Below are 25,047 nucleotides of genomic sequence, written 5' to 3'. Positions count from 1 at the left end.
TGTTAGCAACTTATGTATAAAAAACTTCAAAATTCACATCTGAGTTATGATTTTGTGTAATTTATGTAATAGAACAAAGCATTAAAAAAAATGGCACAAATTTATAGTACATCACAGTTGAACAGCTCCATAGGCACATCATGAAAGCAGTGATTCATCAAAATATATGTCCTGAGTAACTACTTGAGTGGGAAAAGTCTGAAATCTCCAAAACTGTTTAGTAAGATTAAATGGCACTTAAATATTTCAAAGATTATTTACTCCTAATATCAAGACCTGTAATTTTCAGACTGGTCCAGTCTATGTGCTTTCTAGAGCAAACAAAGTTTTTTACTGAAAGGTGGGAAGTCTTAGCCGCCATATTGAGCATTACGATTTCTCACATTTATATTTTAATGCTTAGTATGTCTCCTTGCCTTATAGTGTCTCCTTCTCTCTGTCTGTTTCTGTGCAGTTCAAAGGCTGAACCCAGTGCTGTGGATCTCCATGAGTAACCAGACAGAGCTCCCTGCCTCCCCTTCATGCCTCTGTCAGTTCTTTGACGCCCACCTTACACCCTCTCTCTCCCCACCTGACCGTTACACCTTCTCAATCCTCTTCCCTTAAATGATGTGGTCTGCTCTCCGTGCTCTGCTCCTGGTGCTGCTGGGTACCAGGGTCCTGGTCTCCACCGGAGACTCTCCCCGCAAAGAAATTAAGATCGATGGGGACCTGGTTTTGGGAGGCCTCTTCCCCATCCATGAGAAGGGCATGGGCATGGACGAATGTGGCCGGATCAATGAAGATCGAGGCATCCAGCGGCTTGAAGCAATGCTTTTCGCCATAGATCAGATCAACCAGGACGTAGGTCTGCTACCAGGTGTGGCTTTGGGTGTCCATATCCTGGACACCTGCTCGAGGGACACCTATGCTCTAGAACAGGCGCTGGAGTTTGTTAGGGCTTCGCTTACAAAAGTGGATGATACAGAATTTATCTGTCCTGATGGATCCTACGCTCTTCAAGAAGACAGTCCGCTGGCCATAGCTGGTGTCATTGGGGGATCTTTTAGCAGTGTCTCCATACAGGTCAGATCCAGTCAATTTAAGCTAAATCATATATATATATATATATATATATATATATATATATATATATATATATATATATATATATATATATATATATATACATACACACACACACACACACACACACACACACACACAATTTTAATAAATATTATTTTAAAATAATTATTTTAAATAAAATAATTGTTAATGGAATTAATAAAATACTGTTAGTAACTTAGGTTAAAAAGCTTTAAATTCACATTTGAAATATGATTTTGTGTAATTTATGTAGTAAAATGAAACGTCCAAATATCTAATAATCCAAATAAATAAGGAAGGTAAGTACACTGAATTTCTTTAAGTCTTTTTTCATTTCATGAACTATTTCATTCAAAATTGCTAGAAAAATTTGGTAAATAAATTACAAAGAAACAGCAAGTAACAAAGACTGAAATAGTTTTTTATAGTAATACAGTATATTTTTGAAATGACATTTTCTACTAAAGAATAATCATTGGTTTATGTACAACTTTTTTAAAACACTGTAAGTAATAACTTACAAGAATGCATTAACATAATAAATTGCATATGGAATAAATATATTATGGAATACTACAAGAAAAACATGCAACATTTTTAATTAAATACAATTTAATATAAATAGATAGATATAATTATGCCAAAATAAACATATACAGGTCATATTAATTCTAAAAAAAAAAATAAAAAAAAAATAAACTATATCATTTATATTCCAAAATATGTTTCATATAGCTCCCAACGAATGGATTAAACATAGTTTGATTTCACAAATTAGTTGCAACAACATGTTCAAGAACTGAGTTTAATTAGCTCATTTAATCCACTAAAATTAAACAAGCAGCAGAAAATCCGGTCTCTGTAGTATAACCTCCCTTGAGAGCTTCCAGTTCACATTCTGAGCACGGTCACCTAAATAAACCTCTTTTATTTGTGTACAGTTGGGAAGAATTCATCAAAATTACTGAATTATTTGCAAGTTCGGCTTTGTGAATCACAAATTTGTTCTTTACCCTCTAGAAACCAACTTGGCAAAAAAAAAAAAAAAACAGCCCTTTTTCCTGACCAACTATGAAGAACTCAATCCATTATTTAGAGGGCCGCCTTCAAATAAAACTCTCCGCCACCCCCTGTTTCCATTCTTCGCTCCTGTAAATCCAGTTTGCTCTTTCCTTTCCTCTTGTACGTGCACGGATTAGTACTGCGGCTATACTATTGTGTGTGTTGTGCGTTGTTGCTTTCTAGTACCTCTGGTGACAGAGCCATGGGAATTTGCATAATTTTGCATAACCCTCTCCCCATTTGTGGCTCAGCAGAAGCTGACTTCCTCTATCAGTTCCGAAATTCGTAATCTGTCTAACCCTCCTTTCTTCTTGTTCCCTCTCTCTCTGTCTTTTTCTTGTTCACTGTCATTCTTTTTTCCCCTGTCTTCCTGCAGTTTTATTTAGCGATATCGCTCTGTTTCTGGCAAAGAGCTGGGAGAATTGTGACCTCACAGTGGTCTCTCGTTAGATAACCATTGTTATCCATCGCTCTCCTTTCATCGCCAACGACTGGGCATTGTTTTTCTCTCACGACACCGGCTGTTGTTTTACAATCCCGCCTCCCTCCCTCTGGCAGACTCTCTCCTGAGAGACTGTGTACGCTTCTGTCCCTCATTCCACCATATTCTTTTAAGTTACCTCATATCTCAGCTTTCAAAGGGATAAAGTAATACAGGTTAAAACAAGGTCATTTTTTCTTGTTTTTCTGTACATCCTATTGTTGTCTTTTTAAAGTCTGCTGTTTTAAAAGACTTCAAATCAGCATTAGAATGATTTGTTAGAGATTTGATGCTGCTGAAAAATCAGCTTTGTCATCAGATAAATAAATTATATTTTAAAAATATATTCAAAACAGTTATTTTAAATTTTAAATTGAATATTGGCATTTTACTGGATTTTTTATCAAATAAATTCAGCCTTGAAAGAGAAAAAAAAACTCAAACTTGTAAATGGTTTTGAATTTCAGAGAGCATCAAAATCAAGTCCCACCCTAATTATTTTTTTTTTTTCTCATTGATTAACCTATTCATAATTGAAGACAGACATAATTCAGGTTTGCCAAAACAATACCTAATCTGGTTTAAAATTTAAATAACATGTTCTGATCAGGAACACAAGGAATATGCATTTTAAATTTTACATTTTGATCTCTACATACACCTAAAAATCAACAAAGTGCCAGCAACTCTTGTTTTGAGTATTTTGCAAACATTAATTACTTTCATATATAGATAACATATCTGTGAGCATCCCAAAACACAAAATAATCATTGCATACAACAAGATCGAACTGCAGGTTCTGTCCTATCTTTGACATAAAGACCGGCGAGCTGTCATTGTGCATGCCAGAGTCAGTGTTATGCAGGAAAAAAGACATTATCCTGTACAATTCTGTGCGTGGGATGTGAGATATGGAAGAGCCAAGCTGCATCTCACCAAAGAGAAACATTTCGACGCTGCTCGGCCCTGCTGAGGCTGCCTGCGTCCTCTTAATTGGGCTAATGTGGCTTGATCCAATCAAATGACTAAAAAAAGAATATTTTATGTATCATAGACTTTGGATAATTAATTCACAAGGTGCTGACTTATTGATTGAAACATGGTTCGTAATGCAGAATATGTTTGTGTGTTTCTCCCAGGTTGCCAACCTGCTGCGACTATTTCAGATCCCTCAGATCAGCTATGCCAGTACCAGTGCCAAACTCAGCGACAAATCCCGTTATGATTACTTCGCACGCACCGTCCCACCAGATTTCTACCAGGCCAAGGCCATGGCGGAGATCCTGCGTGCTTTCAACTGGACCTACGTTTCCACCGTCGCCTCAGAGGGTGACTACGGAGAAACAGGAATCGAAGCCTTCGAGCAACAAGCCCGTTTGAGAAATATCTGCATTGCTACTTCAGAAAAAGTAGGACGGTCAAGCGCTAAACGCTCTTCGTACGAAGCGGTGGTTCGTCAGCTTCTACAAAAGCCCACGGCCCATGTGGCAGTGCTGTTTTTGCGTAGTGACGACGCACGAGAACTCATCGCGGCTGCCACCCGCCTCAACGCATCTTTTCTCTGGGTTGCAAGCGATGGATGGGGGGCGCAAGAGAGCATCGTAAAAGGGAACGAATTCACGGCGGACGGTGCGATTACATTAGAGCTCGCGGCTCATCCTATACCAGAGTTCAACCGCTACTTCCAGAGCCTCACGCCTCTAAATAATCACCGCAACCCTTGGTTCAAAGACTTCTGGGAACAAAAGTTTCAGTGTTCGTTGGGCACCACTTCAGCAGCAGGGGCGGGAACCCCAAAACCACCTTGTGACCCAGAACTGGCTGTCGACAAGTCTAATTTTGAGCCCGAATCAAAGATCATGTTTGTTGTAAATGCTGTGTATGCCATGGCACACGCCTTGCATCGAATGCAACGGACTCTTTGCACCAACACCACGCGCTTGTGTGACGCCATGCGGAGTCTCGACGGCAGGAAACTCTACCGGGACTTTCTACTTCACGTCAACTTTAGAGGTAACCTGCTTTGTTTTGTTCCTCACAGTCTAGTAGCGTACAAGTTTACGTTGTTCACGGCGTATCTGTGTCACTCCGTGGTTCCCAAACGACAGGTTTACAGGCTCTGTAATTAGAGACACTGTGTGTCTTGATTGCGACTGAGAGAATGAGGCAGGAGTTGAGCAACTTCTGTCAGCGCCGCAGAGAGCTTGGCGTTGACTGACAGCTGAAGGAGAGAGAGGCAGGTAAAAATAAACTATGTAAAAGTGCTCAGCATGCTCAGGTTGGCAAGTAGATGGGATTATGCCACACTTATCTGTGACTATGCACAAACACATTCAAAGACAAACTCACAGAGAGAGAGAGCTAGCGATAGCTAGAAGTTTAGAGGAGGAAAGGATGCAGAGAATTCTGACTACGCCAAACAGAGATGATGGGAACAGAAGCACAATTACATTATACATAATCAGCACGTAATGAATACATAAGGGATAATCTAGAGAGGCAAAATAAAACTTGACAGGGTAATCAGGATCCTCACTTGAAAAGAGTGGTCTTATATCTTTCTAAGGGGGTTGTTTTGCAATAATGACTGGCAGACTGTGCATAATTTAGTTGATTACAAGACTACTTACCAAATAAATAATTGATGGACATTAAATATTAATTTGAGCTGAAATTTCTTTATGTGTGAAGAAAGAGGCTGCAGAGTGATGTAAATACATACCATGGTCTATAGCACAGTATACACTTACGAAAAGTACTGTGATGGTGCTATCGTATCAGATTTTAATAATGTGTTGTTTTGAATATAACATAGTACTGGTACCATATCTAAAATAAAAAAATCCAAAACGCCAAAATACCATGATTAGTACTTTTTATAAGGGATGTACAATGTATCAGAAATTAATGTGTACATTTATTAATAATAATAATAATAATAATAATGCTGATAAAAATAATTCATTAATAAATAAATACTCTTAATAGAAATCTCTTAAGCTCACCAGGAATACATTTTTTAATCAAAAAATGCAGTAAAAAAAAATCAAAATCATTGATTTTGTGAAATATCATTACAGTTTAAAAAAAATATTTTCTTTCTTAATACATTTTTAAATTGTATTTATTTCTTATGATGGCATAGCAACATTTTCAGCAGCCATTACTCCAGTCTTGAGCATCATGTAATCCTTAATAAATAATCGTATGCTTATTTAGTGTGTAAGTAACATTTTAGAATATTATTAATGTTGAAATGTTTTTTTATTTTTTTTTATTTTTTATGGAACATGTTACTTAAAAACTATTGATAAATAGCATTTCAAATAGAAATTGTAGCATTTATTATATTTATTATATTTATTATATATATTATATTTATTTTATTGTCACTTTTGATCCATTTAGATAGATAGATAGATAGATAGATAGATAGATAGATAGATAGATAGATAGATAGATAGATAGATAGATAGATAGATAGATAGATAGATAGACATTTTCAAAAATCATGTTTTTCCATTGTGCATTCCAATTAATCTCAATCAAACTGCATTTGAGTTATTTTGATTAAGTAAAAAATAACAAACAAAAAAATATATACAGCTAACTAACACAATAAAACACAATAAAAACATGATAACATTTTCCAAATAAACTCTTCATATGTAAAATGAGTAATACCTTCAAAAAAACAAAAACTACATGAAAAATTGTGCCATACAACAAAATACAAAGTTATTTTTATAAGGTGCATATGTGTGCATGTATGTATGAAAGACAGAGCAACAGAGGGAGGTAATGCTATTTTCACACACAGAAAAGAGAGAAATAGATACAAAGACAGATGGAAAGAATGAGAGAGAAAGAGAGAAAGATCGGGCAGATAAAATGACGGGAGAGAGGTTGAGTGGGCTGGTACGCATCAGCAGAAGAACATTCTCTTTGAAGTTCACCATCTTCATTTTTCAAGCGCAGAATCAAAGACGTGTGGGGTTTGCTGTCTGGGGCGATTGAGAGGGAGGCAAGAGGCAAGCCATGCAGGAGAACAGGAGGGAAAAACACGTCATCATCATGCAGACAGAGGAGATGGAGGTAGAGAGAGAGAGACAGAAAAGACCGAATGGAGGAGCTTGTGGAGTGAGAATGATCGTAGATGTGCCTGGAATCAAAAGAAGGGTGTTGGTATAGATGATCTGCCATGGAGAAAGAGAGAAACGGAGGAAAGATGGAAGATATGAGAAGAGAAGCCCAGAAGGGTTTACAGTTCACATTCTCCTCCCTACAGTGAAGAATTAAGTCCCTCTGCGCTTCCAAGCATTCTGACTCACAAAGTTCACACAGCTGCCCCTTCTCTAGCTCTCTTTCTATCTATGGAGAGCCTATTATTACTAAAGGTGCTTTCACACTTGAGCTTTTGGAGGCTATTTGTCATTTGTTTGGCTGGTTTTCAGAACTCGGATGCACACCTCTTGGCATTTTGTATGACCAGTGGCAGCCCATTTACACTTGATATTAACAGTGAGCCACTGGTCATAAAAGGTGTCCATACGAGTATATATAACAGGTATTCTAACAATGATAATGATTAAAATGTTTTAATCACCAGGTGTACCATCTACAACCCTGAAGAATATTCCACTTCCTTCTAGAACGTTCTTCCAGCAGGACCTGTTTATGGCTTCTTGCATGTTAAAATTGTTAGAAGCGGTTAGCTGGATGTCACAAAGTGCTATTCACAGGCAGCTCCTCTTGTCAGTGGTGTTGTGTAAAAACCTTACCCTATGCGTCAGAGGATATCTGTGCTGCGAGGAGCCTGTCACATCTCCAAGAGCCCGACTCCTTGAATACCCTAACACACTGTGGCAACATGCCGTTGCTATAGCAATTAGGTCGCCACATGGCATCAAGTGATGAGGTAATCCAGTAGGGTTACAGAGGGGAGTTCTGTCAACAAAGAGAAAAAGAAAGCAAGATAGAGAAGGATACAGTACGTCCATTGAGACACTAAGCACAAACACACACTTGGATATTCGCCTTCATATTGCAAAACCGAATGATCTTCATTGCTTTCTACTACCTACAAAGGCAACTGCCTTCTTAAGCAACATCCAAACTAAATTAAAACTTCATATGTGACCCTGGACCACAAAACTAGTCTTAAGTCTCTGGGGTATATTTTTAGCAGTAGCTTAAAAAACATTGTATGGGTCAAAATTAACGATTTTTTAATTTTATGCCTAGTAAATACCATGTTCCATGAAGATATTCTTAAATTTCCTACCGAAATATATAAAAACTAACTTTTTAATTAGTAATATACATTGCTAAGAACTTAATTTGGAAAACTTTAAAGTTAAATTTCTCAGTATTTAGATTTTTTGTAGCTTCAGATTCCAGATTTTCAAATAGTTATATTTCAACCAAATATTGTCCTCTCCTAACAAACCATACATCAATGGAAAGCTTATATATTCAGCTTTCAGATGCTGTATAAATCTCAATTTCGAAAATTGTCACTTATGGGATATTCTATGTCTGGTACGCTTTGCACATTTAAAATGACAAATAGATAAATATTTAGAAATATAGGTCATTTTAAATGTACTAAGCAATACCACTGCAATTCATTTAAAAACAATATAATAATACATATATTTGGAAAATTTGACTAACTAAAACTAATTTAGATGAGGCTATATATATTGTTGTATTTCTCCATGAAGGGTGCATCCAATTACAATTGCAATCTACACTACTTTGTAATAAAACACTAAGACATTTTAATAAAATTAAAAACAAAATCAGTATTTATTTGATCGAAATGCTGAAATAGAAACAGTACATAACCAGTAACATTGCAAATACATATATTATATATATATGATTTAAAATGACTGTTAATAGAAAAATAAATAAATTCAAACATGTAGAGGACAGTATAATTCTACCACTAAGATTTTTGAAACCATCACCTTTGTGTCTGAAACACCTGTGACGCCTCAAAATAATGTCTAGGTAGGCAGCTCAGTAGAATCTGGAAATGAGTTATCAACACACACACACACACACACACACACACACAATAGGATATTTGTGTTTTTCCATTTCTCAGACACTTTCAACCCACACACCATGAAACAAAACAATTGCTCGTCCGCCCACCATCGCCTCACACACACAAACAAACACACACACACACACACACACACACACACACACACACACACGCACACACACACACACACACACACACACACATTGAAAGCTGGGATTTAAGCATCATCTCCATCTGAAGCCACTAGATCACTTACAACTAATTAGCCGCCTCTCAAATTCACAGATCTGGAGTAAATATTTATCATGCCTCACAACAATGGGTTATTATTTTAGTGATGGTGTATTTTTGGAGCAGCAGAAGCGTTTGACACTGAGCAGCTACAGAAGAGCTTTCACCTTGCATACATTCTTAACACACACACACACACACAGAAAAACATCATAATACACTATGAAACAAAGCAATCGCTCATCCACCCACCATTAACACAGACACACACATGCACTACACACACACACTGAACTGGCACCGCAGAAAGAAGAGCTTGTGTACTTGTTGCTCTATGGAAGATTTATTGTCATGTAAACAGCGATGGGGGAAAGTCAGGCATGGATAGCATCTCTGTGCTCATACGACACAATCTCACAAAACTGTCCAAACTGCTGTGCATTAATATAGCTGGGAAATGCACAACTATCTAGTAGAGGTAGACAGACAAGCTTCGAGTCTACAGTAAAGAAAAAATGTCAAGTCAGTGGCTCACCTCATGCATGTCCTTCTAAGCACAAAAAGTGCTTTATATTACTCATTTATTTCCATTATATGAATTATAAATATCCAAAAAGATACTGTTGTTTTGTCTACATTAATATCTAAAAGCTGATTCTGTCAGCAGTAGCTAAACTGTGTTACAAGGGGGGGGGGGGGGGGGGACATATAGTAAATTGATAAAAAAACATTAGTTGTTAACCCATTAAATTAATGGAGATTTGAGGATGACTCATTTTTGGAGGAATAGGACTCATTATGCAAAGAAATTCAAAATAATAATAATAATAATAATAATAATAAAGCATCACATCTGTTTTCAGCATTGATAAAAAAATTTTTTTTTTTCTTGACCACCAATTCAGCATATTAGAATCATTTCTGAAGGATCATGTAACATGTATATATTCTTTTTTACTTATACTATTTATTTACATTAATATTAAATATAAACATATTATTAATAATTGTATATATTTACTCACCCACATGCTATTCCAAACCGGTTTTCATCTGCAGAACATAAATAAATTTGAAAAATGTTTCAGTTGAAGGAAAATCACTGGTGTTCAAAATTTTGAAAGGAACTAAAGGTAGCATAAAGGTTATCAATTCATCTCCAGCAATTTAATCCAAATCTTCAGAAAACATATGATCATGAGATGCATGATGAACGGAGCAATATTTAGGGAGCTAGTTAATCTCGAATCAAATGAAACGATTGATCAGCTCATGTATACACCCAAGAACCAGTTAGGAACCAGTTAGGTTTGATGTTACTGAAAGGTAGATGTAGCCTATTTGATTTGAACTCTGTAATAATTTGTTGAATTAAATATATATATATATATATATATTATAATAATAAAAATGAATAAATAAGTAAATAATAATAATAATTTAGTCTTAAATTTCACTCTGGGTGACAAAAGCAATGTAAATGGCATGCTTTTGCATGACTGTGCACTGTGTAAATGTAGACTGAGAGGTTTTAGTTGTTCTGTGACTCATTGTGCAAAAATAATTCATTGTTATAACATTTTTGCATCATCTACCACAAGTCCAAGTAGACACCTGAGTCATTTCTTTTAAGTAAGCAAGTCACAAATCCTTAAAAGTGCAACTCGAGTCAAATCATGTATCTGTAGTCCTCCACCTCTGCTATCTACTCATGACACAGCTCTTTATCATTTCTTTCTGCTCTCCATTCTCGGCGAAGAAGCTCTTTAAAACACAACTGTCAAACTCAGCTGTGCATGTCTGTAGATGTGTGTGTGAGGGTCCTTGACAGGGATGCTGTATCTGAATGGCGACTGTCAGTTGCATAGGTGTGCACAGTAGAGATATGTTGTTTTTAAGCCTTGAATTTTGGAAACGTCTCGGATGCCAGATTGGCATGTTGTGGTACCTCAGAATCAAGCGGATCATGCTTAGCAGCGATGCCACATCGCCAACTCTATGTGTCTCTGTCAAAATGGAAAATAATGTTACCATGGAGCTTAAAAAGTAACTGACAAGCGTATATTACCAAAGAGAGAGTCAGAAAGAAAGAATGCACAAGTTGCCTTGAAAAAGAAAAAAAAACTGAAACTAGCACTTTTTCTGTTGAAAACAATAGTGTTTTATATATTTGTATATTTATAGTGTTTTATGTATGGATGTATAAAACATACATTGTAAAAAATAAATCTAGTTAATCTTAAAATCTTAAGTTGCAGCTTAAAAAAATAAGTGCATAACAACCCTGACTGCATTTATACACTTGATATGATGTACACTGCTGTTTTTAATGCCTTAATGGTGATCTTTATGCCATGTGTCAAAATCTGTTAACGATTTTTTGAATCCCCTGTGAGAGAGAGGTAAATTATAAATTCATGTTCATCCTCAGTAGGTCTGTGAATGTTTATGTTCCTCTGAGTGATTCGTGTCAAGCAATAATAGAAAGAATTGCTCCTCTCACACAGGTTAAACTGCTCTTGCCAGATCTGTTCAAATCAATAAAGCTATTCTAAGGCACCGTCTGACTATAAGCCTGATTTGTTGCATCTGTGCAACATCTGCAAACATCTGTCAGGGATGCACAGAGAGATACTCTGAACCACGCTGGTTTTTGTCAATGATAAAACTCTGTTCTATAACACAAGGTATCAAAAGATCGTAAAATAAAAGTATAAAACATTTACAATAAAGTAATAATTTTGCAGACTGCCATTAAATAAGAGAATTCACGATTGAACTCGGATCAAATCAAATTATGACCCATATCCTATATCTATCCATCCACACAATGATCTAATATCTGCATTTCAATCATACTGATCTATCCATCAACCTATCACTGAAAGATATATTTCGGTAGACCATAACCACATATCTATCCATCCATCACTGAATATCTGTGATAGATAGATAGATAGATAGATAGATAGATAGATAGATAGATAGATAGATAGATAGATAGATAGATAGATAGATAGATAAAAATAAAAAAGAAAGAAAAAGAAAAGAAATGAAAAGAAAAAAGAAAAAAAGAAAAAGAAAGCATTTCTCCCATAATAGGTATGTCCATATCCTTAGAGGCTCAGCGCAAGCTAATTAACTGCAATTAGTGTTTGTAACGGGGAATTATATTACAGTTAATTACCCTGTTACCAGATGCTGATTATTTAATATTGGGGTGTGCTCAACATCTGCTGTCAATGAGGAATGATTACACATTATCGAGGGTCACATGCCTTCAAATTCTGGAACGAACAGATGAGCTATGAAGAAATGAACTATGGGCCACAGAAGGTTAATTTGATCCAGCAGTGTGTGTGTGTGTGTGTGCATGGGTGTTGACATAGACGTTATCTTTGTGAATGATGGGGTTCATAACTTCTAACCTGTTTTCCTTATCTGATGAATCATCATCCAGCAGCGAGCTTTCAAAGACCCTCGGAGCAATTACACTGTGCAGAGAAAATGCACTGCACCAGATTTGGATGTAGCCTACTATTTGTGTGTCTTCATATGCTGTAGTTAAAATTACAAAAATAAGTATTTACTGTTATAAATACATATACATATACATGTACACATCCCTGAAATAATCATTTAACTAGCTGAATATGTATAGATGTACGGTATATATTTATAAAAGTAATAATAATACCTATTATATAGACAGGGACAGAAAATGGATGGATGGACAGATAAACAGATAGATCCAGAGACAGAGAGATAGACTGACAACAACTGTCAGCATCTCCAAAACTTCAATTCTCACTCTTTCTCTTGCCCCTATAGAAAATAATCACTTGTAAAAACAGTAGTGACAGTTTCACCGTTATCCCTTGAGGGGCATTTTCTTCTTGTCTTTACTCCTGGTTCACAATATATCATTCTCCCCGAGGCCAAAACGCAAGACAGAAGCATCAGCTCCTCTATGCTCATTTGCCCGTGTCTTATTTTGCAATGTGCTGACCAAGGACGCTTACTCCCAGAGCCCCGAGCTACAGTATGGGTTGTATGGGAGACTTCATATGAACAATAAAACCAATACCTAGCACATAAACCCTGACAGTAAGCAGCACGGTTCCTCATCAAACCCTCAATACATACTCCGCTCAAAATCGAATGGTGTTGCAAAGTCATTTTGTTTAGAGATTTGATGATACTTTTCTTTGCCTACTATAATTGCTTCATGAGCCTGCAGCCATTTACGTACTTACTGATAATAACCAAAGACAGTCATAAAGGGAACTATCTGTTCTCGAGTTAATAATGTGTTTCGTTCCACTTGATATGTGTGAATTAACTTCTCTCGTCTTTCTCTTACTCTCTCTCAAGCTCCGTTCTCCCCTGCTGGCTCGGAGAATCAAGTAAAGTTTGATGCGTATGGTGACGGAATGGGCCGATACAACATCTTCAACTACCAGCGTGTGCCAGGCAGCGACAAGTTCACTTATATCCAGGTTGGAGAGTGGGCAGAGAGTCTTACCCTAAATGAGGGCTTGATTGGCTGGCCGAGGGGAGCGGATGTACCCACGTCCCAATGCAGTGACCCTTGTGCTCCCAATGAGATGAAGAAGATGCAAGCAGGCGAATACTGTTGCTGGATTTGTACACCTTGTGAGCCCTATGAATACCTGCCAGATGAGTTCACATGCATGCCCTGTGCACCCGGCCAATGGCCCCGTCCTGATCTGACCGGATGCTACGACCTTCCTGAGGACTACATCATGTGGGAGGATGCTTGGGCCATTGGACCCATCTCGATTGCATGCGTTGGCTTCATATGTACCTTAATGGTCTTTGTTGTTTTCATTCGGCACAACGACACGCCACTGGTCAAAGCGTCCGGTCGTGAGCTGTGCTACATCCTGCTGCTGGGCGTCTTCATGTCCTACGTCATGACTTTCATATTCATTGCAAAACCTTCGCCTATCGTGTGCACGCTACGGAGGTTAGGCCTCGGTACCTCGTTTGCAGTATGCTACTCCGCCTTGCTCACGAAGACCAATCGCATCGCTCGCATCTTCAGCGGTGTAAAAGAGGGCGGAGCACAGAAGCCACGCTTCATCAGTCCCAGCTCACAGGTGTTCATCTGTCTGTTGTTGATCTCCGTGCAGCTCTTGTTGGTGTCCGTCTGGCTACTCGTAGAAGTGCCTGGCACACGGCGGTTCACAACTCCGGAGAAACGTCAGACTGTCATTTTGAAGTGTAATGTACGGGACTCTAGCATGCTGCTGTCGCTGAGCTACGACATGGTTCTGGTGGTCCTCTGCACGGTCTATGCCTTCAAGACCCGCAAGTGTCCGGAGAACTTCAATGAGGCCAAGTTCATCGGCTTCACCATGTACACCACCTGTATCATCTGGCTGGCCTTCTTGCCTATCTTCTACGTCACCTCCAGTGACTACAGGGTACGTCTGACACTGTAAAATTAATTCTGTAAAATTAAAGTTAAAAGAAATTCATATAACTGCAATAAGTGTAACATTTAAAGGGATAAATCACCCAAAAATGTTATTGTGTCACTGTCTGGCTATGAACATGTCATTCCAAACCTGTATGACACTATTTCTTCTGTCGAACACAAAATAAGATATTTTGTGTTTGTCAATGGGCTCCAATGTTGCTTTGTTGCCAAAGTTAAAGTATCTTCTTTTGTTCTGATATGAAACAATGACAAAAGTTACATTTTTGGATAAACTTCCCTTGAAGTAGAAAAGGAAGGTTTGTCAGGGCAAATCTTGAATGAAGGATTCATTAAGCCTCGTCTGAAAGTTTAAAGATGCTTCATAGGGCTTATACACAGACAGATCTATAATATTTAAAATGTATAGATTGTTTGTTATATACATTTTTAAAAGAGTGTAAAAATGCTAAATTCTAATAATAGCAGACAAATCAAATAACAGAATCCAAGTCAACAATACATTTGAACAGTAACATATATGACTCTGGACCACAAAATCAGTCATAAGTGTAATTATTTTTTATAAATAAGCTTTCCATTGATGTATGATTTGTTAGAATATGATAAAACTGTCTGATATATAAAATATTAAAAAATCTTGAATCTGACTGTGCAAAAAAAAAAAAAAATTGGCTTTAAAGTTGTCCAAATGAAGTCCTTAGCAATGCATACAATAAATATTAAAATAAATATTGTATGCATCACTATTTTTCTCAGTAATATATATTTCCAAAGTTGCTGTTAAATTGATATTTTACCAGATGTCGGTAACATCCCAAGTAATCCATACATACAAAGAAAACTAAACAAATAAATTCAGAAATTAAGTTATGTGTAATAAAATGGAATGACAGAGTTTTACTTGGGTTGTTACCAACATCTGGTGATTATCATCTGGTGATCTGGTATTACTAATCAAAAAATACGTTTTGTTATATTTAAAGTAGGAAATTGACAATATATCCTGATAGCAAATGATCTTTACTTTATATCCTAATGATTTCTGGCATAAAAGAAAAAATCAATAATTTTGACCTTTACAATGTATTGTTGGCTATTGCTACAAGTATACCTGTGTGACTTCAGACATATAAGATATATAAATTCAGATTTAATGATTCTGCAGAATTGGAATATGATGTGGTGAATAATGAATATGTTTGCAAAAAAATATATCATGGAATTATTAAATAATACATCCTTTTTTTATAACTTGAATTATTAGAGAACTAATATTCTGAGGGTAGGGGACATCTTACTTATCTTTTTACTTAAAAAAACAAAAAAAACAATATTTGTTATTGTACAAATTGAAATGAATTCAGCTTGCTTTGGGGTGTGGCCAAATTGATTACATTTCCAGCTCATGAATTTCAAGGTAACCAATTCTTAACATTTATATTGTTATAGCCATTCCTGTCTGACATAAGCAGAAATACTGCTCAAATCAAATGAAAGTACCTGAAGCTAACTGAACACAGATTTAATCTGCTTTAGTGAGAATGAATCAAACTGATCTGAGCTGAAAAGCGGAACCAGAAAAAAAGCCATTGACATGCAAAACAGAAGACGTTGTCTTGTATCCACGCTTGTGGGACCGCAAGACGCCTGCTGTTCAGATAGCTGTTATGTGTATTAAGAATTACACCAAGTAAGCAGAACTGTCAGATAGAAATCTGTTGACAAATTTAAATCTTCAGCAAACATGTAGCCTCAACAGAAAACTTCTCAATAGCTCGTAGATGCAACAAATATATCACATAGAGCGATTCAGTCTCTATAACCCAGCTTGTCATTCACCACACCAGCTTGAAGTACCCAAACAGCATTGCCACTCAAGAGAGAAACTGGACCATGTAGACAGCCTGCTGACGCAAAGAGGAATTCTTGCAGTGAGCAGGACGAAAACGTATATTACTAGGCCACAGTCAATGAAGTGCGAAGAGAGGCTCTTTGCTCAAGAGACACGGCCCTCAGAGACCGTTCGCGCAGAATGCTGATGCCTGTAGAAGCACAGGATAGTTGAAAGATACAGAAACCCGAGTGCAAATGCATGCAGAGCTATAAACCGACCGAGTAAAACACAACAGAATAAGACCGCCTTCATAAGATGGCTCATGCTGATTACATTGCAGAAAATATGAGCAAGACTAACAGAACAGCTTATCTGTTTGCGTATTTTTAGCAGGACATGAACATACACGCACGGGGAACCCGCTGATAAGTCATAATGAGATAAAAGTCTAACTGAAAGGATCATACCGTTCGTTTAGCTCTCTGTGAAATCGTTCCTTAAGCGGAACAGCGTTGGATAGTTAGTGAAGATCTAGATTCCCCTGGGCTGAGAAAATTCTGTTCAGTTTAGCGTTATATCCATCCTCCTATTCGTTCTCTAACAGCGGTGCGCCTTGACGGGGGACCGCAGGGAACAACACAAAGATCTAAAACTGGAGGGAGGAAAATTATGTTGCTAATGGGAGACGTTCAACTACTTCTAATCAAATGCTATTTACGCAGCACTTCGCTAAATGTCACTGTTATTATACCCCCGTGCTCTACCTCTTTATTAGCCGAGGGGGTTCTTGATAGTTACAACTAATAGCTTCTGATTATGGGAATGAATGGGAGTCACCATAGAGACAATGAGGGTGAGACATGAATTGTGGTTTTCCTCTCTCTCTCTCTCTCTCTCTCTCTCTCTCTCTCTCTCTCTCTCTCTCTCAGGTCCAAACCACAACCATGTGTATATCTGTCAGTCTGAGTGGATTTGTGGTGCTGGGCTGCATGTTTGCCCCCAAAGTCCACATCATCATGTTCCAGCCTCAGAAGAACGTCGCCAGTCACCGGTTAAACATGAACCGGTTTAGTGTGAGTGGGCCGGCCACTAGCTACGCGTCCCAAGGTGAGATCTACACCCAAAACGAAAATATATTTCGCCATATTTGAAGTTTAAGTACATTACATTGGTCACAGATTATTTTACGGTCCAATTCTCGCTATTATCAAACCATTAACTACATATTTTGCCTCAGTTAACTCCTAATTTTAACTAGTAAGGTCGCTGTTAAGTTTAGGTATTGGGTAGGATTAAGGATGTAGAATATGGTCATGCAGAATATGTACTTTATAAGTACTAATAAACAGCCAATATGTTAATAACAGGCATGCTAACAAACAACTAGCTAACAGTGAGAATTTGTCCCTATACTAAAGTGATACCATCACGTTTATGCCATTCACTTTAATAATACAATTGTTTGAGAAAATAAAATTGAATAGTGAAATTTGTTGCAATAAATAAAAATTAAACATTAAATAAATACCTACTTATTACTTTTTTAAGCAATTAGACTTACAATTTTAACTTAGCAGACTGACTGGTAACTACCCAGGACAAATAGAGTCAAAATAAAGTATAAAATAATATATTTTTTTAAATTGTCAGAATCAATCAATTGTATTGCCATGGTTGTGGCTTGATGGGTCTAATGTGATAATGTATTATATAATTTCACAATCATGAATCACAATCAAAACTTGCAACCACTTAGAGCCAAAAAAGGCACAAAAATAAACTGCACAAAGTGAGAAAATGCTGCAAAGCACAAGTGACACACAAGGCCAACTGGTTGCCAGTGTTGAACTTTCCGCAGTGCTTACACAGACGGTTTGTAGTGATTACAGCCCTTTGATATGCCAATTTACACTGAGGATTTTAATGTCAGCATTGTCACACAGAGCAGTTGTGTAAGAGCCCAGAGGAAATGTGTGGCTGAGCGGCCGTTCTGCCGCCTGATGCTGGGTAATAAGCCCATGTGTGCACAGAAAACAGCTTCTGCTCTAATGCATTATTCACAAGCACAAAAACAGATCAGGTAAACAGTTTCATCTTTATTTACATTTTATCCATCTAATAAATAACATGAAAGACACTGCAAAGAAGAGAAGACACTGCAGAGCAGAGATCACATACAGTTACATGCAAGGAGGGAAGAGAGGAGGAGGGAGGTGATGAGAGGAGAATCAAATTAGGGAAAAACGATGTCGGTGAACTATGTGAAGTTCGTGGTCCCTTTTATGTGAAGTTGGCCATCTGTAAACCTGGCTGTGTTTGGAATTGCATTTAACATCTATTTAACATCACTATTGCTGCAGTATACAGTATACTTGTAAACACAGTATGGACATTTTCATTATGCACGGAATATCTTAATAAGTGATTTCCCTATACCTACTTTGTGGTCACACTTTATCTTAAGGCCTAATTCTCACTTTTAACTATGAGAGTTGCCTCAAAACCATCCTAATTTGTTGCTTATCAGTAGTTAGTAAGGTAGGTGTTAGATTTAGGTATGGGGCAGGATTAAGAGATCTAAAATATGGTAATGCAGAATAAGGCATTGATATGTGTTACTATATAATACTAATATACAGCCAATATGCTAGTAATATGCATGCTAATGAGCAACTAATTAATATTGAGTATTTCTTCCTTAATATTTCTAATGCTATTTCAGTTTTAAATAATCAAAAATAATATGCATTACTGCATGATTTTATAAAAACGTTGGGATAAATTTCTTGCGAAAATAACTAAATTATATTATATGCAGTAACAAATATAAAAAATGACTTGTTAGCTCCCACCTCTTTTACATTCCTGTGTCTATACCGTCTTTTCCTTTGTCTAATTCTCCTTTTGCTCTCTTTCTTAAGCATCTGTTAGCGCCCAATACGTTCCGACGGTGTGCAACGGCAGAGAGATCGTCGACTCCACCACTTCCTCTCTGTGACCTCGCCTCTTCCTCCAGACTCCTGCTCCTTAGCGACTGTTAGCCAATCAGCACACATTGTGCTCTGCCCAAGAACTAGGTCTGCCTACAGTGTGTAGAAAGTGTGTATGATTATGATGATTATTAAATTATTTTTAGGGCTTGTTGTAAATATTAACTGACGTTGTAGAGAAACAAAAGAACAAAAAAAAAATCCTTTATAGAGAGATTTTGGAAACTTTTGTTTTGATAGCTTTATTATGTGTGTTGTAAACGGCCATGATGTGATAATGTAAAACTCAAACCAGTTTTTGATCGGGCCACAGTAGAGACTGACAGAAACGGCTCCGCCTGCAATACTGGACACTGGAATTTGTGGTCGTTTTCTTTTGTAGGCCTCACTGTAATAACCTAAACTGTATGTATTTCTATGTTGTACATTTTGTACAGAATCTTAACCGATGGTTTTAACAGCACAAGGTGACAGTATTAGAGTCTATGCTGGTCATGAGGTCCAGAGCAGGAAAACCATCGAGTAAGCGCTCGCACCTCTTCACGTCGTCTCATCACAGGCACTGGCTGTATGCCAGAGGTTACAACACCATTTTAGTACACTGTCATGACATCTGAAAGCATATTACATTAACTGGATCTCATAAGCGTTTCGTTCGGATTGGCTGTGAAGCATGATTATGTTGCAGAGCAGATGTGCTGTGCTCTGAGATGTTATATGTTTACATTGCCTGTGACGAGAAGACTTCAGGGACAAAAAGTCTGGAAGATGAGCATGTGAGGTATTTTTTAAGTTGATATGTACCTCTTTTCCACCATAATGGTGCCATCCCACATTTGTCGACTGGATAAACGGTGATTCGCCAGGAAAAAAAATCACGTCCACACCTGCCCTTAAAACTACGGAAGTTCTAAGCGGCCATGCATTATAATTTTTTTCCTTCTTTTTTTCTCGTTATAACGACTTAATTTTCTCGTTATCTCAACATAACGAAAGTTGTTTCTCGTTATAACGACTAAATTTTCTTGTTATCTCGACATAACCGAAGTCATTTTCTCATTATAACGATTTAATTTTCTCGTTATCTCGACATAACGAAAGTTTGTTTTCTCGTTATAAAAACATAAAAGTTTTACTGAAAACGTCTTTCGTTATGTCTAGATAACGAGAAAATTAAGTCGTTATAACGAGAAAACGATTTTCGTTATGTTGAGATAACGAGAAAATGACTTTGGTTATTTCGAGATAACGAGAAAATTAAGTCGTTATAACGAGAAAACAAGAAGGAAAAAAATTATAATGCATGGCAGCTTAGAACTTCCGTAAAAACCTGTTTGTCATGAAGCAAGAAAGAGTATTGTCAAAGGGCAAACAATAGGATAGTTCCCTCACCAAATACATTTTTTTAAACATAAATTGGAATTGTAAATAATTGTAAATTAAGGAGAAACATTTAAATTGCTAATATTTACATTATCTTTTGCTCACCAAGGCTGCATTTAATCAAAAATGCATTAACATTGTGAAACATTATTACAATTTAAAATAACCGTTTTCTATATAAATATATTTTAAAATGTGATTTATTTCTTAAATGGCAAAGCTGAATTTTCAGAATCATTACTCCAGTCGTTAGTGTCACATGATCCTTCAGAAATCATTCTAATATGCTGATTTGCTGCTTGAGGAACATTTCTAATCTTCAATTTTAAAAATAGTTGTGCTGCTTAATATTTCTGTCTACCCCAACACTGGCACCGGCGCCATTTCAGTGGAAAACTGGTGATAATCAGTTGTGTTTCTGGTGTGTGAAATGCTTTGTGATGCAGTGAATGTAAAATGTATTCTGTTGTCCTATATCGGCTTGTTGTGCCTTATCATTTGTCCTATAGTTTTAATACGAGAGGTTCCTCAGAGCCTTTGGGCGGGAGGGGGCCAGGCCATTTTTTACAGACGTCTTTTTTTACATTTCAGAAGTTTTATACATTTCTATGTTTTTCTGTTGGTTCGTTTGGAATAGAGTGGGATGCTTGGGTTCTTTGACAAGCTGAAGATTGAGGAGAGCTAAAATGTTAAAACTTTGCTCGTTTTTAGCTTGCGGTCATCGCACGGCCCCAAGGGATTCTGTACAATATCACGCTATCTAATGTAAGTGTCAAACTGTATCATGTAGGACCATCCATTCTTGGCTCGTCAAAAAGTAAACAAACATGTAACAGTAACCTAGAAATGCTAAAGCTCTCAACATTCATAATTCATCAGCATGGCAGCAAAGGAAATCATTTGTATGTCAGTTAACAGAACCAGGATGTGAACATACACAGCAGGAATGTGAAAATCAGATGACAGAAAAACATAACCAATCAATGACAGATTTAGTCTTCCAATGGAGATGGACTTGCTCACAGAAGAGACACAAGAGATACAAATTTATACAATCAATATGCAGCTGAGCCCATTAAAACTATACACTCCCTCACTTTTTTCCTTTTTTTGCCCACTAATTAGTGATTACTATGGTGAGCAATAGGATTGCAATTCCAACAAACACCTAAACCTAAGTAAATGTCATTAGGTAGCCTGACTCAAAACTCAGAAAAACCTGCAAAGCAACATTTAAAAACACTCTGAACATCTGTAGCACCTGAATAGTAACTTGCTAAAAAACACTTAAAACATCTGAACAATTGCATAGCAACACCCTGGAAACAGCTTGGAACGCCTTAAAACCATGCTAACCAACACATAGAAACACCTTAAGAACTGCATAACTACACCCTGGCAACCATCCAAAAGACCCTAGTAACTGTAACATGGTAAAGATTTATCTTTAGCAACTGCATAGCAATTAGTAAACATTCTAAAAACCACCCAGAATATCTTCACAACTCCATAGCAACACCCTGATAACCAACCAGATACTAGCAACTGCAAAGTAATGTTCTAAAAACCACTCCAAACATCTCAGCAGTTGCATAGAAACACCCTGGTAACCAACCAAATCCTAACGACAGCACAGTAACAATCTGAAAACCACCCAGAACATCTACACAACTCCATAGCAGAGGTCGTGTTAACCAAAAGTTGTCCGTCATTGACAGAATCTTTTTTTTTTTAGCAGTGATGGAAAAATCTGAAGGGCGTCTGTCACTTTGACAGATCACGCTGAGGGTGATCTATTGTAAATTATAACTGTAATTCCCACAGTGTGGCTGCAGAGTCAGCCTCCAGAACAAAAATAAAACAGTCACGAGTGATTTGCTTTGCATTTGATTACGCACAAGTGAGTAGCAAGTAAAATGCGAGACGATCAGTTGAATTTCAAAATAAAATAGAATGCCAGAATTTGAAATTTGTTTCATATCAAAAGTAACAACGCACAAAGATTAGCCTATTGGGATTTACTGGATGAGGAACACTATATCATAGACTGAAAATAGCATTGATTTAGATTTAAGAATAGATATTGGTTCACAAAAATTAGAAACTATTAAAATAGGGTTGTTGTTTTTTTACCCAGCCCTAGCATATTCTGTTGTTTTAGTGGCCTCCGCTGTCACTGTGGGTTGTGTGTTGAAAATTAAAAGTTATGCGCAGTCTCTGTTCATCTATTCTCTTCATAAATAAATAAATGCATAAACCTATATGCTTGTCCTGTAGGTTAATTATTAAAAATCAATATGTGAACAAAAATAAAAGCAATTAAATGTGTTATTATAATTAAAACATGCAAATTTAAATAACAGGTAATAATAGATTATGACAGAATTTTTATGACCCTGTCCATTAAAATAAAATAAAAAAGTCTAACCAACCTCTGCTCCATAGCAACACCCTGGAAACCAACCACACCCTAACAACAGTACGGTAACATTCAACCACCCAGAACATTTTTGCATGCAACTGCATAGATCAATAAATCTAAATTTTGCACTTTGTAAAAAATAACTTCAAAACCGTATGAGTAGAGCAAAGACAGTCCACATTTGAAACAAAGAAAGCCAGTGAGTGTAGAGAGATAAACAGCATGGTTTATGTAATGTATTTCACTGCCCCTAAACTCCAGTCCCATACTCAGCAGCTCAATGCTTTTGCGGTGAGGCTTACAGTAAAACACCCTCCCAAAATCTGCACACATCCTCTTTCTGCACGTTAAGTTGCTAGGGGTCCTCGTTCCAGCCTTAGCCTCTTTAAGAATGTTTTTGAGAGAAGAAAAAGTCAAATGTGGCGGTTTCGTCTGAGTGGCTTAGAAACGTTTTAGGAGGGAGCCGAGACTGCAGTGTGCGCAGAAACACACATGGAGAGTGAGCCTCCCTCACCCACTGCAGCGGTTTCATTTCAGAGTGGGGATCGAGGGTCTTACTGCAGAAGCAACCGGCTGTGTCTAAACGCGTCACTGCGTGGGAAAGTTTAAGGCAAACTTTCAGACATCTGTTCATGTTTGACATAAATCTTCACACCACAGCAGAATACGGATTTCAGTCCTGTTTGGAGTGCTAAATAAACTTCATAAACTGTTTTGAAGTGACAACCGTCTGTATCCTATAACCAAAGTGACAACTTCACACTTACAGGTGTCACATCTGAATTCAACCAAGTTCAGTTGATGTGTGAGCAGAACTACAGATGATAAATAGTGGAATGTGTACTATGTAAGAAGAGAGCAAGATATTAGTATCACAGTACACCGAAAACAATTTGAGATTTTACTGATTTTGAAATGATTTCTCAGGCTATACAATGTGCTTCTTCATATGAACAGATTTGGAGAAATTTAGCATTTTATAATTCGCTCCCCAATGGATCCTCTGGGTTAGGGTTAGGGTTGCTGTCAGAATGAGTCCAGACAGCTGATAAAAACATCACCATAACTCCAGTTCATCAATTAACATCTTTGTGAATCAAAAAGTTACACGTTTGTAAGAAACAAATCAATCATTGTTTCAAAACACCTTCAGACCACTGCTTCTGTCCAAAATATAAGTCCATAATAAAGGACACTATGGGATGCATTTTATTGGAAAAATTACATTATTTTTAATTATAGACCATGTTTTTTTTTTTAGAAACATACAGCCTTTTGCTTTTTAAGATATTGATTGATGGACTGGAATCTTGTGGATTTCTTGTTGTTTATTGTAATGTTTTTATCAGCTGTTTGGACTCTCATTCTGATGGCACCCATTCACTGCAGAGGATCCATTGGTGAGCAAGTGAAGTACTGCTACATCTGTTCTAATGAAGAAACACATTCATCTACATCTTGAATGGCCTGAGGGTGAGTAGATATTTACCAAATTTTTTGCAAACTTTTGGGTAAACTATTTGGGCAGACTAGGTAACTGAGAAAAACAAGTTTTTTGACTCATCTAAGAAAGAAAAAGTTGGCAAAAAATTGTTTAGATTAATCAAACTATATCAAAACAATACAAAATCTTGATGTTTACTGTGGTTATGTCCATCACTTATGGTCACAAGCACGGCTCAAGACCAGACCTGTACAGAATCTGCAGACTTTTCCCCACATTTTTCTGGAAAGAAAAATATGAGAAAATCTGTTAAACACAGCTAAGATTATCAACTTACTTGCCAAAATACTTAAGAAATATAACTTCAGCAGGTTCCAATATTGTGAAAATCAGTTAAACTGATTCTGTACAGGCCTGGAAGTTTAAAAAAAATGATTAATTTTGTTTTCTGTTGTATGTACAGGACAATGTAGTGTCACATCTGTTAGTAAGTACAGTACAGTTGTCAAACCCAAATATTGAATGTGTCACTGGACACTCTTCCTCTGTCTGTTTTTCTGAAACAGCATGTTCGTTGGATGTACC

General features: G+C 37.0%; 2 protein-coding genes across 3 annotated transcripts in view; one reads left to right on the top strand and one right to left on the bottom strand.

Annotated features, from left to right (window-relative positions):
• The window catches only part of LOC113118191 (metabotropic glutamate receptor 3-like), a 35,502-nt gene extending 15,331 nt beyond the window's left edge, over positions 1 to 20,171 (top strand). Inside the window, exons 2-6 of the mRNA XM_026287167.1 lie at positions 455 to 1,065; positions 3,773 to 4,646; positions 13,297 to 14,372; positions 17,153 to 17,330; positions 19,145 to 20,171. Coding sequence (XP_026142952.1) covers positions 607 to 1,065; positions 3,773 to 4,646; positions 13,297 to 14,372; positions 17,153 to 17,330; positions 19,145 to 19,221 — 2,664 coding nt within the window. The 5' untranslated portion in view covers positions 455 to 606 and the 3' untranslated portion in view covers positions 19,222 to 20,171. The remainder of the gene's footprint in view (positions 1 to 454; positions 1,066 to 3,772; positions 4,647 to 13,296; positions 14,373 to 17,152; positions 17,331 to 19,144) is intronic.
• elapor2a (endosome-lysosome associated apoptosis and autophagy regulator family member 2a) overlaps positions 1 to 25,047 on the bottom strand; it is a 51,004-nt gene that overhangs the window by 2,731 nt on the left and 23,226 nt on the right. Inside the window, exon 22 of one of the 2 annotated variants that reach the window (XR_003294294.1) lies at positions 7,415 to 7,580. Coding sequence is in view for 1 of the 2 variants with exons in the window: in XM_026287163.1 (XP_026142948.1) it covers positions 7,566 to 7,580 (15 nt within the window). In the remaining variant the exon portion in view is untranslated. Of the gene's footprint in view, positions 1 to 6,358; positions 7,581 to 25,047 lie in introns of those variants that run through there. The other variant, XM_026287163.1, reaches the window with a different exon arrangement.

This window comes from Carassius auratus, chromosome 18, assembly GCF_003368295.1.
Source record: "Carassius auratus strain Wakin chromosome 18, ASM336829v1, whole genome shotgun sequence".
NCBI lineage: Eukaryota > Metazoa > Chordata > Actinopteri > Cypriniformes > Cyprinidae > Carassius > Carassius auratus.
The sequence above is the reverse complement of the archived record's forward strand: the minus strand, read 5'-3'. Positions and strand labels throughout refer to the sequence as shown.